The following is a 20,471-nucleotide window of genomic DNA, read 5'->3' on the forward strand; positions in this document are numbered from 1 at the left end:
GAAGTAAAGTTTATCATCTCTTAAATTATCAGGTAAAGAAAGAATAAACATATATGTTATGATATCAAGATATTACCAATTCTTAAGGAAATTGTGAAGTCAAATAAATGGTAATGACCATTGAAAAATTGTAAGACAAATGGACAAATTGTGTAGCAGACAAAATGTGTGTAGCATACGGAATATGCAAAAAAACTCTCAGACATTATAAGTAAAAGGCAAATCACACATACAGGCTAAAGGAATGTTCAGGCAGTTTACAACAATGAGAGTAGAACTGTTCAATAATGTATGCTTCATCTGCAGTAATTAAGGTAAATACAAATAAAAGTAATACAGTATCATAAAGTAGTCATCCAAATGGTAATCTTAAAAATAACAATGTCAGAGTAGCCAAAGAAAAGGAATAAGGATCATTTTTTTGGAGAGTGTTTGTGAAATTTTGAATTACTACAATCCCTTTGGTGAGCCATATTTGAATATCTCTGGACAGAGTATAAATGGCCAGTTTCCTTTTTATGTACATACTCTAGAAATATGCACACGTATGGAAAGGTCAAAAAAGAATATTAATTACAGAACTGCTCTAGAAATATGCACATATATGGAAAGCTTAAAAAAGAATATTAATTACAGAACTGCTTGCAGTAGCAAATCATAAATAATATTTGTTAGTACTGGATTAGTTACATTTCAGTATAATATGTTATACAAGAATTAATAACTGTAGGCTAAATATGGGTGCACTAATACATTATCTTTTAGGACATATGTTTGGATGGGATATCAAGTTCAATAATGCAAATGTTTTATAATTCCAATTCTAATACATGTAATATTCTAATACACATAATACATGTAAATATTCCATATGTTCTTTGTGCCCAATTTTTCAATTAAGGTTTAAGTTACTATACTATAATTTTATTATGATAAAACTATTTTAGTGAATACTTTTGAGTATTATAACAAACATTCAGTCTTATAACTTGGACCACAATCAAACGATAGGTGATTTTATCACCACTCCCCGAAATTCACCCTGTGTCCCCTTGTATTCAATTCATATCCATACCCACAAACCCTGGTAACTACAGATCTGTCTTCTGCATCTGTAATTTTCCTTTTGCAGGAATATAAATTGTATCATGTATAAACATTATAATTAGGTTAGCATAATCGATTTGAGATTCATGTTCTGGTTCTTGTTAGTAGCTCATTCCTTTTTTGTTTGTTTTGTTTAGTTTGTGTTTTCAAAATAGGTATTCATTATTAAAAATTATATAAGCTGGCTTTTTATTACTCACAAATTATGAAAATTCTTAAACAATTTGTCTCAACCCTCCAAAAATGTATTCTCCCCCTAAACAGTGTTCAGTGGCAGTACATTTTGATGGTATAGTAACTAACTCAGAAACATTCCATATAACTTGGGTAGAATGTACAAAGATAAGGCAGAAGGCAGGATCCTACAGTAATTTAAAAAAAATCAAGTTTAAGTGTTACTGAAGTTATATAGACAGTGAGGATTACAGAATAAATAGCAACTTTTTCCTACCATGTCGCCAAAGGCAAGGGAAAGAAAGAAAAGTAAAATGCACTATTGGGACTTCATCAGAATAAAAAGCTTCTGCACAGGAAAGGAAATAACAAAGCTAAAAAGCACCCTGCAGAATGGGAGAAGATATTTGCAAATGACATATCTGATAAGGGTAGTATCCAAAATCTGTAACAAACTTATCAAACTCAACACCCAAAAACCAAATTATCCAGTTTAACTCAGTTTAGTATTAACAAGAATTCTCTCAGGGAATGATAATTATTTTAAGTTTACAAATGAAGCAACTGCAAATGAGAGAGATCTGTATCTCACCCACACAATAAACTAGTGAAAATCTGAGCAAGAAATTGAAACCAGGTAGTTTGGCTCCTGGTCACTTCAAGGACCAAAAAAGGAGAGGCATTGGTCCTCCAATTTTGAGGAACAAGTATGAGTTACCTGTTTAGGCTCCCTCCAAATGCATGTTGAGTCAGAAAGAATGCAGAACATAGAATGCAGAACACAGAATGGTTGTAAACCTTCTGTCAGAAGGGATCCTATTACATCTGAGACAGTTATTTTCCTTTGGGCTTCATAATGAATACCTGACATTTCCTTGATAACTCACAACCTTGGGAATTCTGTGATTCCCCCAAATATCAATAATTAGGCATAGTTTATTTGATAAATCTGTTCACTCAGTAAGTAAGAATAAATCTGTTCATTTGCAAGAACATGAAATTCTTTTTCTTTTTCTTCCTAGATATCAGTAGCAGGCACTCCGTGTAGAAAGATTATTGATCAAGAATGTGATTTTACAGAATATTGCAATGGAACATCTAGTAATTGTGTTCCTGACACTTATGCATCAAATGGCATGTTGTGCAGGTTGGGAACTGCGTATTGTTATAATGGACGATGCCAAACTACTGATAACCAGTGTGCCCAGATATTTGGAGAAGGTATTGCTCTTTCTTATATATTTCTTTTACCTCTATATGATAAAATATATATCACACAACTCTCAAAATAGAAGCACCTGAATCACAAGCTCAATAAAGATTAAATTTGAATTAGAGAAGAAGTTTTTGTAGAAGTGTTTAAAATTCTCCAGGATAATACTGTATATTCCTCTTCTCATGAGTTGATTTTTGCTTTTTGTACTGGCAACCTGGGCAAAAATCCATGTTTACTTCTCATAATTTACATAGAGATTGGAAGGCAAGTCAATAGATTGTAGAATCTTACTTAAATTTCTTTTACTTTACATCTTCATTATCTAATTTTAATGGCATAAAACAGAGTGAATTTTTTTTGGTAATCAGAGTGAATTTTATTCAAGTATGATCATATTTCTTTACTGAGGAACTGCTAGGATAACAGTAGTCATAGGCCACTGATCAAAATTCATTCCTTTTTTTTTTAAAGATTGTATTTATTTATTCATGAGAGATACATGGAGAGAGGCAGAGATATATGCTGAGGGAGAAGCAGGTTCCCTGTTGGGGGGTGGGGTGGTGGTGGTGATGTGGGACTCCATCCCAGAACCCTGGGATCACAACCTGAGCCAAAGGCAGAGATGCTCAACCACTGAGCCACCCAGCTGCGCACCCCCCCAATTCTTTCTTATATTTTCTTATATTTCCTTTTTTTTTTCCGAGTAATTCAAATAAGAATTGTGCATATAAGCTTGTTAGGCAGTAACTACTCATAGTACCCCAATATAATTTCTTATAGGGATTAAATTGAATTTGAATGGATAAAAATTACTCATTGAAATGTATTCAGATCAATCATTTAGTAATTGAGCAAAAGTAGTATAAGCAGCACTTTTCAGTTATTTGTCCAGCAGTAATAAGGTCTATAATTTGTACCAGATGACATGATATGCAATTTATATTGTCTTCCTAATTATTTGAAACTTGTCTTTAGTAAGAAGTTTCAAATTAAGTGACTTAACCAACATTTAACCAGTGCTGCAGAGCTATAATCCCCTAAACCACAGGTCAGTGGTGTTTTCTCTAGGCTGTATTTTCATGATTCCACTTTTTATTTGGTTTCTTTGTTTTTATTTTTCTTTTTCAATGATTACTTGCATTTAAAAAATATTATTTGTCAGTGTCACAGTAACTTTAGATCAAGGTTTAATATATCATTTTAAAATTAAATAATACTCCCTATAAAATCCATTAAGGACTGTCCAGAACATACTCTTCTTTATCAATAAATAAATCCTCTATCCAGAATTGAGCTACTTGTCATTTGACAATCTTTTTGAGCTCTAATTAAAGCAAGGATTCTTAGGTAAGACTTAATTAACCATTAATGCATATGTAATTCCTCTTCTCATATATGCCCTAGTATCCCACAAAACTTACCCATCTGGGTCAAAAAATTGATCTCTCGATGTTGTTCATTCATTCATCCTTCCTTTCTTCATTCATTTGGCTACTATCTGGAGGAGGCACTTTTTTTTCTTGTTCTTATGCTAACAAAAGCTATACTGCAAAATGTTGTACTTAAGGCAAAGCATGCACACAGAGCTGAATAATATTCAACAAGATGAAAATTGTCATGTGGCTATTGTATTCATGGAGCTTATGATCAGGAAACAAATACAGTAAACACATAAAGACAAAAGAAATATGAATCCTTTAATTGTGCTAAGTGCAGTTAAAGGAAAGAAAATAGAATGCTGGGGGAAAATGAGGTGAAATAGACAAGAGAAATACTGCGTGCTGTCATCATATCATCTCCAGCTGTCAGCTCACTCCAGAATTTGTCTCAACACAGGCACCAAAACACACCCATCCCAGGACAGCACAAATGCAATAATTAATTGAGATGGGGTATAAAGTCCTGATCATTATGGTCTAATCCAGCCACAAATTAGGCACAATTTGTACTCTAGCAGACTATTTATGTTTCACAGCTACCCATAGGGTCTTTATTGGGCCTACATTTCTGTTTGACTTCTTTGCTCCACCCTGCATTCTCCCCCTCACTTCCAGATGTTCTAATCACTAATAAATAGCTTTCACATTATACCTCATCTAGATTCTGACTTCTAGAAGCCCTAACCATTAACAGTTGATATTGAGAGTGGTGTGAAAAAATAACCCATAAGATCACCTTCAAAACTAAGTTACTTACTGAAAGCTGTGAATGAGCATGCCATCACTGGTAAAAGTTGATAATACCCTCACTGAGTGAACTGGGATAGTACAAGATAATCCATTTGCTAGTACAATTGAAATGTATGGGGGAAACGATAACTATAAGGACAGGGGTATTAGATGGATATTACCAAACAACATTGAAAACTACGAAAAGATAACAAAAAGGTGTTCATTTGAGGGGCACCTGGGTGGCTCAGTGGCTGAGTGTCTGCCTTTGGCTCAAGTTGTGATCCCAGCATCCTGGGATACCATCAGGCTCACTGCAGGGAGCCTGCTTCTCCCTCTGCCTATGTCTCTGCCTCTCTCTGTGTGACTCTCATGAATAAATAAATAAATTATTTTTTAAAAAGTGTTCATTTCAAATTAAATTGTATGCTGTATAGGCACCACTGTTAACTTATAAAGGGATTTTCATCTCCTAAAATAGGATATTAGAAAAAGTTAAAAAATTATCAAGTTGGAGGAAACTCAGAGGAGGTTAAATTCTCAATCAAGTCTGTTTTACTGTGATCAAGGTTCTGGTTGGAAAAAGAATGAGAACAACAACTGGTATGGGAACAGTTGAAAATATGAAACAGTTGAAAATCCCCCTGATTTTAGCCTGTATACTTCTCTGAAACTACTGAATTTATAAAATGGCACAGCTCTGATCCATGACCTGACATCACTTGCAAAGTAAAACCAAACTTTATGTGTTTTACATCTCATTGAACTAAAAAAAGTAAAACACTTGGTAGTTCTTTCTGGGTTCTGGAGGCAGTATATTCCACATGAGGAAGTACTGCTTCATTTATTAGATGACATTAAATGTTGCTAACGTTAAGTGAAGTGAAAAGTAGAAAAGAGGCTCTGCAATATGTCCAAGTTGCAATGCAAGCAGTTCTGCATTCTGAATTATAAAACACAGGAATCCCAATAATATCAGAAGTTTAGGTTGTGAGAAAAAAAAATGCTATGTAGGGTTTATACTAAACCTTTTTGGGAGAATGACAGGGCTGTTATCTGGGGTTCTAGAGCAAGACTGTGCCACCTACACTGGAGAACTATACCACTTTGACAGAACAACTCTGGTCACATTAGTGACCCCTGTAGAGATGAAGAATCTGATTTTCAGACACCAAATAAACATGTGTTTAGAGCTGTACAGTATAAGCTCAGTTATGTCAGATCCACCAAGTTAAATGGTCATATAAATGGAAGGCATTCATTCACCTGGATTCAAACACAAGCAAAAAGACAGGGCAGAAGAAAAATCCATGAGCAGGAAATCCAGAACAGTATACCCTTCTCCACTTTGCATCTCCCTCAGCTCGCACCCATAGATACATAGGATTTCACCATGACCAAGTTACACAAAAAGAAAAAGCCTAGGCTTGTTTTATAGATATGTTGCTTCAGTCACTGGTTATTAGTGAGGGGAAAAAATCTAGTAGCCATACTGCAACCTCATTTTGGAGGATGCCTTGAAAGATAATGACCATCTGGTCATCTGCTTTTTGTGGAAGGAGAAATGGCCAGAGGTAGATTAAAGATATACTCATGAATGATGACAAAGGGCCTAGTTTGTTGATGGGGAGCCTAGATGTGGAAAAACTAGAAGATTAAAGGCAAGGGTTCTGGGATAGAGAAATGTGGGTAAACACATGGAAATGAAAAATAATGTGAATCTTTGTGTTAATCCACCAAACTAACACCCACCAACAAGCATCCACCATGGAAAAGACTTAGAACAATTAAATGAGAATAATAATTTGGCTAGTTTACATCAGCCAGCATCCATTATTATCCACCCCAATGCCTGTAGAATGGACACATTTCTAGGCTTTCTCTGTTTTTTATTTTATTTTATTAATTTTTTATTACTGTCCCTGAAATAACTAATTCTATCTTGGGTTTAGTTTATCTTTTCCTTGAATACCTTTACCTTCTGGTCAAATGCAGCCAAGATTAACCAAGACAGATTCTGTTTCCCTACTTGTTTGCCTAAGACAATAAGTTTATTAAAGCTATTATCTCCCTTTCAGTCACTGTGAAGAGTTTTTCCAAGTGTTTCATTTTCATGTAACATGAATTACTTCTTCTTTATCCAATGATAACAGTTTTCTTCTCATCTACTACTGGCTTCACTGACAATGCCAAATTTTTTAAGACATATTTTACAGGAAAAGTCCACTTTTAGGTACCCTGCAATGTTTAATGAATTGAAAACAACCCTAAAATATCTGAGATTTACATATCCAATACAATTATTCTACTACTCCATATTGCTTTGACTATGATGCACAGACTGACAGATGAAACTCTACTTAAAACATTGCTTATCCCCCATCAGAAAATAAAGAGAATATAACACTCCTTTTACTCACAAGTCACACAAGATTTTCTGCCCATAACTGTGTTTCAAATCTCTCATTTCAGTAAGAGGATCAAATTACAAAGTCAAGCCTAATATTCATTGGATGAGGCAGTATGCATTCCGACAGGGAGGGGCAACAAATTTTATTTTTTAAGATTTTATTTATTTATTCATGAGAGACACAGAGAGAGAGAGAGAGAGAGAGAGAGGCAGAGACACAGGCAGAGGGAGAAGCAGGCTCCACGCAGGGAGCCTGACGTGGGACTCCATCCCGGGTCTCCAGGATCACGCCCTGGACCGAAGGCAACGCTAAACCGCTGAGCATCCCGGGATGGGGAGGGGCAGCACATTATTTTTAACAGCAATTTAATTTTACTGCAATAGATACAAGTCTTTTCTGTTTTCTGTCGGATCATTGTTTCTTTCTACCTGCATTGACAGTATACACTCAGAAAAAAAAACACATGACTTTTTTCATGATATTTTGTTTATACAATAAGAGTTTCATTGTTGTTTTTTTATGAACAAAAATTTTAATTTGAATTAAGAATAGTAATTTAACAGACATCTTTGCATTTTTAGGTGCTCAAGGTGCTCCATTTGCCTGTTTCAAAGAAATCAATTCTCTGCATGATAAATTTGGAAACTGTGGTTTTAAAAATTCACAGCCATTACCTTGTGACCAGAAGTATGTATATAGAAAATAATTGTTTTATTGAGTCATAAGTGTAGATTGCTTGCCAAGAGACACTAAAGAGTAATGGACAGTAAATTGTATATCAGGAGAATATCTTAAATTAACATTATATATATTGTTCTTCAATTAATTCAATTTCCTTTTTCCCTGATATGTTCTAATAATGAGAAGAGACAAAAAAAAAAAAAAAAAAAAGCTGATGCTTATTACCAGAGGTAGGCAGTGGGCAAAAACTGCCAAAAATCAAAAACTTGTGCACTATATTGATAAAACTGAGTTTTTTTTATTAAGTTGATAAATGATAATGATCCTAAAACTAGTGCTTTGATTTTTAAGACATGAAATTATTGAGAGGAATAAAGTTTCCTTTTTGTTTCTGTTGTTTGTTTCCAAAATACTAATATGTAAAACATAGAAGTACCTATTGATGACTAAAATGGAAGTACTGGAATATTTTTAAGGGATTTATAAAATCCAATAAAGGAGAGCTTAATCCATAACAAATACTCCCTCAATTTCATGGGACTATTGAAAATGAAAGAATAATAATAATAATAATAACAACTGATAGGAGATTGACCAAGATGGCAACATAGGAGACTGGAATTTTACTCCTACTACATACACACTGAATGTTCATGTGCACATGGAGCAATTGCTTCTAAAAGAAATCTAGAAAATACCTGAAACTAACACATTGAGCAAATGAGCAAATACTCAACATTGAAACAAGTAGATACACTCTATAAACCCCACCACTGGCACAGCACCATTCAGTTGGAAGGGAAATCCCAACTTCCAGTTTCTTTCTGGAGAGCAAAGGATTTGGACCCTACATTTAGTTTTCCAACATTTAAGACACTTCCCTGAGAGACAGGATCACAAAACATTTAATTCTGAAAGCCAATAGGGCTTGTGTCCACTATGGCAAACAAAGGAATGATTGTTAACAGGAATTTAAGCACATACCACAGATATCACTAGAGATGAAGCTGGCAAAATCTCCTATCTCCTGCCCAGTCTTTTCCCTGAAAGGGATCTAGCTGCCTACTTAGAAACTTACCACCTACGGACCAGGCTTCCAATTTAGCACACATCTAAGGACTAGCTATGATCCTTCCCAGACTCAGGAAACTGATGGACGCCTCCTCTGCCAATTCCTTATAGCCCACTCTAAGTCACTCATATCTCCCTGCAAGAAATGTGTACAAAAGTCTGTTCTCCAACTATGGCACTACACCCAAGAGACAAGTTCCCAAATCACCTGGCTCTGAAAGCCAAAAGGAGCTTCTAGTCACAAGTCCCACAAGGCTGTAGCAAACAAAGGAGTTCTCAATCTGCTATTCCCCAGGGCTCAGCACAGAGGAAGAAGGCAAAATTGCCTATTTCAAAGTCTTACCGGAAATGGATCCATTTGCATACTGTAAAAGATGTTGACTGAGGATCAGGTTTCTAATTTAGAATACATCATGGGCTTTGATCCTGCCCAGGAACTAGAGAAGCTGGCAGCCTTCTCTCCCAGTGTCCCTGCTAGCCAGTGCAAGTCTCCAGTATCTCTGGAAGGAGCTTATAAAGCCTGTCTTCCACCACAGATTTGTATATCCTCTGCCCAAAGATCAGGTTCCCAAACCACCTAGTTCTGATAGCCAATAGGACTTCTCTTCAAAGTCTCACAGGACTGTAGCAAAGAAACAGTGCCTAAAAGACAATGGAGTTTCCTCCCTTCTATCCAACCCTGCAGCTATTCAGCTAGGCCCAACACAGAGAAAAAAAGCAAAAATATCCATCTCCTATTTTCCCTCCTGAGAAGTCCTTAACTACATACTTTTCTAGCTGCTGCCTTGGACGCTGCTTCCAGTCAGACTACATCTTGGGGCTCAGTGAAGTCTTCCCTTTTATAGCAGTGATGAGTCTTGGCATATCTTAACTATTGGGAGCCACTAAGAGTAAATAAGTTGTCTTGGACAATCAAAAAAGATTAAAAAGTAAACTGGAACTAAGACTAGGCTGAACTAATTAATGAGGTTTATCTTGTAAATGAAACCACTCTCTTAAGATGGGGAGAGGTGGCTGTTTTATGTAATGCACAGAAACCAACACAGAATTTAAGAAAATATGAGGAAACATACAAGTATTTTCCCCCAAAAAAATAATAATCTCCAGAAACCGATTTAATGAAATGGAGATAAGTGATATACTTGATAGAGAGATAAAAATAACAGTCATAAAGATGTGTACTGTGATCAAAAGAGCAATGCATGAACAAATTGAGAATTTTAATCAAGATATAGAAAATATAAGAAAGTACCAAACAAATCACAAAGCCAAAGAACACAACAACTAAATTAAAAAAGTGAAAGAGTCAATAAATTAGGAGATGGCAATGAAATTTACTTAACTAGAGGAAAGAAAGAAAGGAAAGAAAAAAAAGAAAAATTGAAAAAGAAAGAAAAGAAAGAAAGAAGAAAGAAAGAAAGAAAGAAAGAAAGAAAGAAAGAAAGAAAGAAAGAAAAGAAAGAGATTAAAGGTGGTTATTTAAGACAAAATTAAGGAAATTAGGAAAAGAAAACATACGAAAGAATAAAATCCACAGGAAATAGCAAATAAATAGTTAAAATCACAATACCCTATAGTGGTAATAGAGGGAGGTAAATCACTCACAACTCTAGTATAAAGATTAGAAGACAAAAGAATTTGAAATGACATAGTTACTAATTTATAAATAATGTAAAAAAAATACACATTGTGACCTAAAAAATATAAATATGCAGGAGGAGTATAAAAATGTAATTTTTGTATGTGTTCAGAGTTTTTAACAGCTAAAATTGATTGTTATAAATATACACTGTTTTACATAAGTCTCATGGTAAACACAAAGCAAAAACTTAAAGTAGATGCACAAAAGATAAAAAATGAACTGTATGGAATCAAAGCATAAAGCTATAGAAAATCAAATCACAGACAAAGACAGCAAGAGAGGAGCAAAGGAACAAAGACATTATAAACCAACCAGAAAACAATTTACAAAATTGCAATAGTAAGTCCATATCTATCAGAAAATACTTTAAATAATAAATATACTGTATTCTCCAATCAAAATATAGAGTGACTGAGTGGATAATAAAACAAGACCTAATAGGGGTGGCTGGGTAGCTCAGTTGGTTAAGCATCTGCCTTCAGCTTAGGTCATGGTCCCAGGGTCCTAGGATAGAACCTACAGTGGGGTTCCCTACTCAGCAGGGAGTGTGCTTTTCCCTCTACCCCTACCCCTGTTGCTCTCTCTCTCTCTCTCAAATAAATAAAATCTTTAAAAAATAACAAGACCCAGCAATATGTTGCCTACAAGAGACTCACTTCGGTTTTACAATGCATAAAGTGAAAGTGAACATTGGAAAAAGGTAATCTATGCAAAATGCAAATAAAAACAAAACAAAAACAAGAGAAAAAAGCACAGATAGCTAAACTTGTATCAGACAAAAAGACTTTAAGCCAAAAACTGTAACAAGAGACAAGTCATTATATAATGATAAAGGGATCAATTCACCAAGACAATGTAACATTAGTAAATATTTATGTACCAAATTTAGAAGCACCAAAGTATATAAAGCAAATATCAAGAAATTGAAGGGAGAAACATACAATACGATAATGGTAGGGAACTTCAATACCCCATTTTAACAATGGATAGATAATTAGACAGAAAATCAGTATGGAAACATCAATCTTAAACTAAATATTGAACCTGATGGACTTAACAGATATTTATAGAACATTCCATCCAGCAGGAGCGGAGTACATCCTTATTAAGTACACACCCACTTTCTGCAGGAAAGCATATGATAAGCCACAACAAAAAAAATGTCAATAAATTTAGGAAAATGAAAACAATATCAAACATCTATTCTAAACACAAAGTATGAAACTAGAAATCAATTACAAGAAGAAAATTGGAAAATTAAAATTTGTGGAGAATAGGCAGCATGCTATGGAACAACCAAGGGGTCATAGAAGAAATAAGAAGAGAAGTTGAAAAATACTTTGAAAAAACGAAAATGGATACACAACATACTAGAGTGTTTGATGTAGCAAAGCAGTTATAAAAAGGAAGTTTTTTTGTGATAAATGTCTACATTAAATAGAGAAATATCTGACATAAGAACCTAATCTACTCCTCAAAGGCTAGAAAAAGTAGAATAACCTATACATAACTTGAGTAGAAGAAAGAAAATAGCATAGAATGGAAAGAAATGAGACTAAAAAGTCAATAGAAAATATTGAAAGTTGATGTTTTGAAAATGTAAATAAAACTGACAAACCACTAGCTAGACCTACTAAGAAAAAAGCAGTATGACTCAAATAGCTAAAATTAGAAATGAAGGAGAAGACATTATAACTGACATCACAGGAACAAAAAGGAGAATAACTATAGACAGGTATATGCCCCCAAATTGGGCAAGGTAGAAGAAATGGATAAGCAACCTAGACATGTACAGTCTACTGAATCATGAATCATGAACAAATAAAAAACCTTAACAGACTAAAACAAAAGAGATTGAATCATTAATCAAAAATCTCCTCAAAAACAAAATTCTAGACTCCAATGGCTCCATTGGTGAGTTCTCCTGAGCATTGAAAGAATACCAATCCTTGTCAAAATCTTGTAAAAATCAGAAGAGGGGAAAAAAAAAAAAAAACACTTCTGAAGTCATTTTACAAAGCTAGTATTGCTCTAATAACAAAGCTGGGCAAGGATATTATAAGAAGATATATAATAGGCCAATATCCCTGATGAACATAGATGAAAAAAATCCCCAACAAAATAATGGAAAACTAATTAAAAAGTAAATTAAAAGGGTGGTGCCTCGGTGGATCAGTTGGTTGAGCACCCATTTCTTGATTTCATCCCAGGTAATGATCTCAGGGTTGTGAGTCTTACATTGGGCTCCACACTGAGCATGGAGCCTGCTCAAGATTCTCTCTGTTCTTCTCCCTCTGCCCCTCCCCTCTTGCTCTTTTTCTCTCTAAGAATAAAAATTATAAAATAAAATAATAAAATAAAATAAAATAAATAAAATAAAATACTATATTAAAAGGATCATACATCATGACCAAGTAACATTTATCCCAGTGATGCAGGGATGGTTCACCCTCAACAAATCAATCACTGTGATACATCACATTAACAAAATAAAGTACAAAAATCATATGATTATCTCAATAGGTGCAGAAAAAGGATTTGACAAAATTCAATATCCTTTTACTATATAAACATATTTGTGTAGAAAGGTTGTACCTCAACATAATAAAGGTTATATATGACAAGCCCACATCTAAGATCATACTTAATGGTGACAGCTCAAAATTTCTTCTCTGAGACCAAGAACAAGACAAGGATGAATTCTCTCGTTAACTTCTATTCAAAATAATACTACAAGTATTATTAGGCAGGAAGAAATAAAAGGTATCCAAATAAGAAAAAAAGAAGTAAAATTGTCTGTTGTAGATGATACAATCTTACATGTGGGACACACTTACATACGGGAAACCACAAAAATGTTAGAGCTAATAAATTCAGTAAAATTTTAGAATACGATTTCTATATACAAAAATTAGTTGCATTTCTATACACTAATGAATTATTGGAAAGAGAAGTTAATAATCCCATTTATAATAACATCACCAAGAATAAAATACTTAGAAATGAATTTATCCAAAGAAGTGAAAGATTTTATATATATACATATTTATATATATAGTTTATATACATATATATACTAAAAATTATTAAAAATTGATGAAATAAATTGAATAATACAATAAATGTAAAGATATTCTCTGCTGATAGATTGGAAGTATGAATATTATTAAAATACCTGTACTACCCAAAGCTATCTACAGATTCAATGCAATCCCTATCAAAATTTCAATGTCATTTTTTACAGAAATAGAAAAAGTTCTAAAATTATGTGAAACCACAAAAGACTTCCAAGAGCCAGAGCAGTATTGAAAAAGAATGACAAAGTATCACACTTTCTGATTTCAAACTATATCAAAAATCTATAGCAATAAAAAAACTATAGTCATCAAAAGAGTATGATATTGGCATAAAAACCAACACATATTAATGGAACAGGGTAGACAGCCTAAAATAAATGCATGTATATCCAATTGATTAATTTTCTTTTTTTAAAAAGATTTTATTTATTTATTCATGAGAGAAACAGAGAAAGAGAGAGGCAGAGAGACAGGCAGAGGGAGAAGTAGGCTCCACGCAGGGAGCCCAACATGGGACTTGATCCCAGGTCTCCAGGATCCTGCCCTGGGCTGAAGGCGGCACTAAACCACTGAGCCACCTGGGCTGCCCCAATTGATTAATTTTCAACAAAAGGACCAAGATTATACAATAGGGAAATTATAGTCTGTTCAATAAATCACATTGGGAAAATGGGATTGATACAGGGAAAAAAAATAAAACCTAACCTCTATCTCACATCATACACAAAAATCAAGTAAAGTAGAAAAAAGACTTGAATGTAAGATATAAAACTGTAAAACTCCTAGAGGAAAAAACACGATAACTTCTTTGAGGGGTCTTGGCAATGATTTTTTACTGTCACTGAAAGCAAAGGCAGCAAAAGATTACACAAGTAGGAGCACAACACTAAAAAGCTTCACCTTAGCAAATGAAATCATCCACAAAATGAAAATGCAAACTATGAAATGGAAAACATCTTTGCAAACCAAGTATCTGATAAAATAAGCAAGAAATCTTCCAACTCAATAGAAAGAAAAACTATTTTAATGGACAAAGAACACAAAATAGACCTTTTTCCAAGAATAGATATGTGCATGGCCAAGTACATGAGAATGTATTCAGCATCACTAATCATCAAGGAAATGCATATCAAAACTGCAACAAGATATCAAATCACATCTGTTTGGATGGCTATTATAAAAAGGCAATCGATAGCAAACGCTTGCAAAGATGTGGAGAAAAGGGAGCCCTCATACGGTGTTCATGGGGATATAAGCTGGTACAGCCACTAAGAAAAATAGTTTGGAGTTTCCTCAGAAAATTGAAAATAGAACCACCATATGATCTAACAAAGTTGCTTCTAACTATATAGCCAAAAGAAATACAATCAGTATCTTGAAGAGATTTAATTACAGCATTATTCACAATAGCCAAGGTATGGAAAAAATCTATATGTTCAACAATAGATAAATGGATCAGAAAAGTGCTTGCTATGTATACAATGAAACATTGTTCAACTTTAAAAAGAAGGAAATATTGTCATTTGTGACAACATGGATGAACCTGGCCAGCTGTATGCTAAGTGAAATGAGCCAAACAAGGAAAGACAAATACTAAATAGTATCATTTATATGTGGAATTAAAAAAAAATTAAACTCCTATAAAGAGAGTAGAAAAATAGTTGACAGTGAGAAATAGAGATTGGTTAGTAGGAGGGTACCAGTTTTCAGTTTTAAGATGAATAAAGTCCAAGAGTCTAATATATAATATGGTGACTATAGTTGATAACATTCAATTGTATAATTGAAATTTGCTAAGACAGTAGAACTTATACGTTCTCATATACTCACAGAGAAGGATAAATAAATAAAGTGCTAAATGTGTTAAGTAAGTGGGGGAAATCCTTTCACAGTATATACATATATCAAATCATCAGTTTGTACATTTTAAATGTCTTACAAGTTTATTTGTCTATTATACCTCAGTAAAGTTGGAAAAGCATAGTAAAACAAATACATTCTGGAGATCTACTACATGATATGGTTACTACAGTAAAAAATATTGTATTGTACGCTTAAAATTTGGCAAATGGTAGTAGTTATATTAAGTGTTCTTTACACTAAATATTTTTAAATAATACATTAATAAAATTACCATTACTACTACTACTACTACTACTACTTCTACTACTACTACTACTATAATTATTATACAAAGGCAGAAGGAAATTTTGGGAAGTGGTGCATATGTTTATGTCCTTGATGGTGCTGATAGACTCATGAGTGTGTATTTATTTATACCCAAATATCGTTTACATTAAATATGTATAGTGTTGTAGTTATTAATTATAACTTAAGGTGGCTTAAAAATAGTTATAAATACAAATTCAAGAACTAAGGGAATGGAAAGAGAATATAAAACATTCAGATAGGGTCAAGCAATCCACAGAGAAGCAGGATTTTCCTTAACCTCCAAATACATGGTCAGGAAAAATTATAAAATCCTTTGGTAAGAACTACATTCAGCATGCTTATATAAAAAAAAGGGGGGGATCCCTGGGTGGCGCAGCGGTTTGGCGCCTGCCTTTGGCCCAGGGCGCGATCCTGGAGACCCGGGATGGAATCCCACGTCGGGCTCCCGGTGCATGGAGCCTGCTTCTCCCTCTGCCTGTGTCTCTGCCTCTCTCTCTCTCTCTCTCTCTCTCTCTCTGTGATTATCATAAATAAATAAAAAAAAATTTAAAAAGGGCTTTGTTCCTTTATGAATATTATAGACAGCTGCATAAAGTGTCTAGTTGGATAGGACTAAGATAGTATCCACCACTTTGCAAGAAGACTGATAGATTGAAAGAGCATGTCTGAAATCACAAAGTGAATAGTGATGAGGGGAGATCTGATAAGGAGACCTTTATAGTCCAAAAGACAAGATTTAATCAATCATACCTTGTTATCTATAAGAGAAGACTTTTGAAGAAATGATAATGGCATGCTTGACAAGCACATATCAATAGTCAAGAATAGTTTCTAGGGCAGCCCGGGTGGCTCAGCGGTTTAGCGCCGCCTACAGCTCAGGGCGTGATCCTGGAGACCCAGGATCGAGTCCCACGTCAGGCTCCCTGCATGGAGCCTGCTTCTCCCTCTGCCTGTGTCTCTGCCTCTCTCTCTCTCTCTCCTCTCTGTGTATTCTCATGAATAAATAAATAAAATCTTAAAAAAAAGTAGTTGTTTCCATTGAAAATGAAAAATTATAGATTTGAGTAAATCCAAGAGCAGGAAGTGATATAGATTACTTGCCAAGATATAGTCTAGGAATATTATAAGTCTTAAAGAAGCCAGTATTCTATCCCATGATAGACTATAAATGGCTAAATAAACTGTTTATGGGATAATGTTTGGTATGCTTGTGGCATAAAGGAGATTTCAAGGTTTCTTAATTCTCGGAGGAGAAGTGCAGAACTACTGGAAGTATCAGCATGTTGGAAAAATCTTGAGATCAATATTAAGAGTGTGTATACTACAGAAGTGTACTGACTAAAGTTCAAGTTCATTAACAGAAGGGGCTCAAAAGATAGAGTTAATAAATGCAATCAACTATTCTCAGGAAATGTTGAGCAACAAATCACCAGACTGGCCAAGCTATAGTAAAGTGGAAGCAGGTGATGAATTTTCCCATGGAGTGTGGTAAATATGAGTGCTCTAGGCCAACTGTAGGCTAGACAAAAAGTTTATTTCTGAAATATGAAGTTATGACTGCAAATTTGAGTTCAGTGTACAGTATTCAATTTGATTACAGTGCTAATCCACTGTATTCAGTTGTCATACATCATAGGATAATGCTACTTTGGCTTTTTTTTTTCTGCCAAAAGTTATATCAAACATTTATGTAATATAAAACATTTACTTGGAAATCGGAATCATTAAAAGACAAAGTAATAGGAATTTTGTTTTTAATTTCAGGGATGTTCTCTGTGGAAAATTAGCTTGTGTTTGGCCACATAAGAATACTTATAAAAATGATGTTCGATCTGCAGTTTATTCTTATATTCAAGGGCATGCGTGCATATCTATGACTACTGGATTATCAGTGAGATCAGATGGAAGAGATTATGCCTATGTAGCTGATGGCACTGTTTGTGGTGCACAAATGGTAACAAAAATTTATATTTAGCTGTGTTAAATTATGTAATAGTCAAATACTATTTTCCATGATGACTATCACAATTACACTGAACGGATTTGAACCTGGTGGTGACTATTATTTCCCATACAATATTGAAAAGATAATTAAACTAGGCCTCATTTATGCAATAACTTTGCTTTTTGGGTGTTATAACCTGTCATTAATCCTGGTATGAGAAGATGCGTATGTGTTTTAAGCACAACATTCCACTAAATGAAGGTGATATTTTTATCCAATCTTTGAATGCTAACAAATTTTAATCATAGAATTCTGAGTTTTTAGTTTTTCCTCCTTCACAAAGAAATGTAAGTGAGCTTTTATATTTCTTAAACCATCTGTTTACGTTTATGATCATTACTTATACATTATGTATAAGTGTGAGAAGTTTGGAGAACCAAACAAAAAGTCTATATCAGGAAAGTATGGTTACAGTGATGTACATATATATATATATATATATATATATACATACATTTGAGTGTTTGCGCTCATATAGTCATTAAAGGGAGAACAGCGATGATTCAGAGGCTGTTAGTTAATTTGTAAATACAAGTGCACACCTTCCAGAAAATATAAGGCATCTGAGAATTAAAGTAGCAATTGTAAATCAGTGTACTACACATATAAAGGACATTCAAACTTACTTGCAGAATTAAAAACAAAACAAAACCTTGAAATCGTGAATCAATTATCAATTCTTATTTTATGAAACTGTATGTTAATTATTTTTATTGAGGTATATTTGACCTAAATCTTATATTAGTTTCAGGTGTACAACATAATTGACATTATACACATTATGAGATGATCACCACAACAAGTCTATAGTCCATCACCTACAAAGTTAATACATTATTGGCTATATTCCTCCTACTGTGCATTATATCCTCATGACTTATTTGAACCTATATGCTTGTACTTTTTAATCTCTTTCATCTTTTTTGTCCTACCCAATCCCTTCCCCTCTGACAACCACCGATCTGTTCTCTGTGACTGTAAGTCTGGGTTTTGTTTTGTTTTGTTTTTTTAAATTCCACATATAGGAGAAATAGCATTTGTTTTTCCCTGACTTATTTCAGTTGCATAATATCCTTAAGTTTCATTCATGTTGTCACAAATATCAAGATTTCATTATTTTTTTGTGGTTGAGTAGTAATGCACTGTATATATATATATATATATATATATATATATATATCACATATTCTTTATCCATCTATTTTTTAAAAGATTTATTTATTTATTACTTATTATTTATTTGTTTATTCATGAGAGACAGAGAGGCAGAGACACAGGCAGAGAAAGAAACAGTCTCCCTGCAGAGAACCGGATGTGGGACTCAATCCCAGGACCCAGGGATCATGCCCTGAGCCGAAGGCAGAAGCTCAGCCACTGAGCCACCCAGGCATCCCTATCCATTCATTTATTGATGAACATCTGGGTTGTGTTTTTCTGTTATTGAGTTGTGTGAGTTCTTTACATATTTTGGATCTAAGCCCCTTATTATATATACGATTTGGAAATATCTTTTTACAGTAAGTTGCCTTTTTATTTTGTACATGGTTTCTTTTACTGCGTGAAGGCTTTTTAGTTTGACGTAGTCTGATTTGTTTATTTTTTGTTTTTGTTTCTCTTGCCTTTGATATCAGATTCAAAAAATAAAAATCTTTAAGATATTGTTGAATTTATCATCTATGTTTCCTTCTAGGAACTTTATGGTTTCAGATATTACATTCAAGTCATTAATATATTGTTAATCTTTGTACATGTTAAGATGGTGGTGGTCCAGTTTTATTCTTTTGTGTGTAGCTATCAGTTTTCCCAACACCATCGTTAGAAGACACTAATTCCTATTGTATATCTTGTCTCCTTCATTGTAAATTAAGTGACCATACATGTATAGGCTCCTTATTCTATTCTATTGGTTTATATGCCTATTTTGATTCCTATACTATACTGTTTCATTTGCTATAGCTCCATAATCTAGTTTGAAACCAGAAAAATGTAGTATCTCCAGGTTTATTATTTTTGAGGATTCTTTTGTCAATTAAATGCCATCTGTGATTCCATACAAATTTTAGAATTTTTTTTCCATTTTGGTGATGAATGCCTTTGGAGATTTGATAGGCATTGCATTTAATCTGCAGATTGCTTTGATTAGTATTGATATTTTAACAATATTAATTCTTCCACTGCATGAGCACAGAATACCATTCCATTTATTTGTGTCCTCTTCAATTTCAATCATCATCCTATAGTTTTAGTGTACAGATCTTTCACCTCCTTGGCTAAATTTATCCCTAGGTATTTTATTCTTTTTGATGTAATTGTCAGTAGGATTTAAAAAAAAATCTTTTTGATAGTTTATTAGCATGTAGAAAAGCAACAGATTTTTTTACCTTGATTTTTTAAGCCTGAAACTTTACTGAATTTCTTCACTAGTTCTAACAGTTTTGTGGTGGAGTCTTTAGGATTTTCCCTTTTAAAAATATTTATTTATTTATTTTAGAGAGGGAGAAAGAAAGAGCATAAATGAGGGGAGGAGCAGAGGGAGAGGGACAACCAGACTCTGCACTGAGTGTAGAGCCTGACATGAGGCTTAATCCCATGACCCTGAGATCATGGCTTGAGCAGAAATTAAGAGTCAGATGCTTAACTGACTCAGCCACCCCAGGTACCCCAGGGTTTTCTATATATAATATCATGTCATCTGCAAATAGTTGGTTTTACTTCTTCCTTTCCACTTTGTTTGTCTTTTATTTGTT

General features: G+C 33.9%; 1 protein-coding gene across 19 annotated transcripts in view; it reads left to right on the forward strand.

The window, feature by feature from the left end:
- LOC112652954 (disintegrin and metalloproteinase domain-containing protein 18) overlaps positions 1-20,471 on the forward strand; it is a 183,548-nt gene that overhangs the window by 74,705 nt on the left and 88,372 nt on the right. For 10 of the 19 annotated variants that reach the window (XR_007402609.1, XR_007402611.1, XR_007402610.1 and 7 more), the window contains 4 exons: positions 2,304-2,502; positions 7,658-7,763; positions 17,484-17,673; positions 18,982-19,173. Coding sequence is in view for 12 of the 19 variants with exons in the window: in XM_049094828.1 (XP_048950785.1) it covers positions 2,304-2,502; positions 7,658-7,763; positions 17,484-17,673; positions 18,982-19,173 (687 nt within the window). In the remaining 7 variants the exon portion in view is untranslated. The remainder of the gene's footprint in view (positions 1-2,303; positions 2,503-7,657; positions 7,764-17,483; positions 17,674-18,981; positions 19,174-20,471) is intronic. The other 9 variants (XR_004805811.2, XR_004805813.2, XR_004805812.2 and 6 more) reach the window with 2 other exon arrangements.

Source organism: Canis lupus, chromosome 16 (genome assembly GCF_003254725.2).
Source record: "Canis lupus dingo isolate Sandy chromosome 16, ASM325472v2, whole genome shotgun sequence".
Classification (NCBI taxonomy): Eukaryota; Metazoa; Chordata; class Mammalia; order Carnivora; family Canidae; genus Canis; species Canis lupus.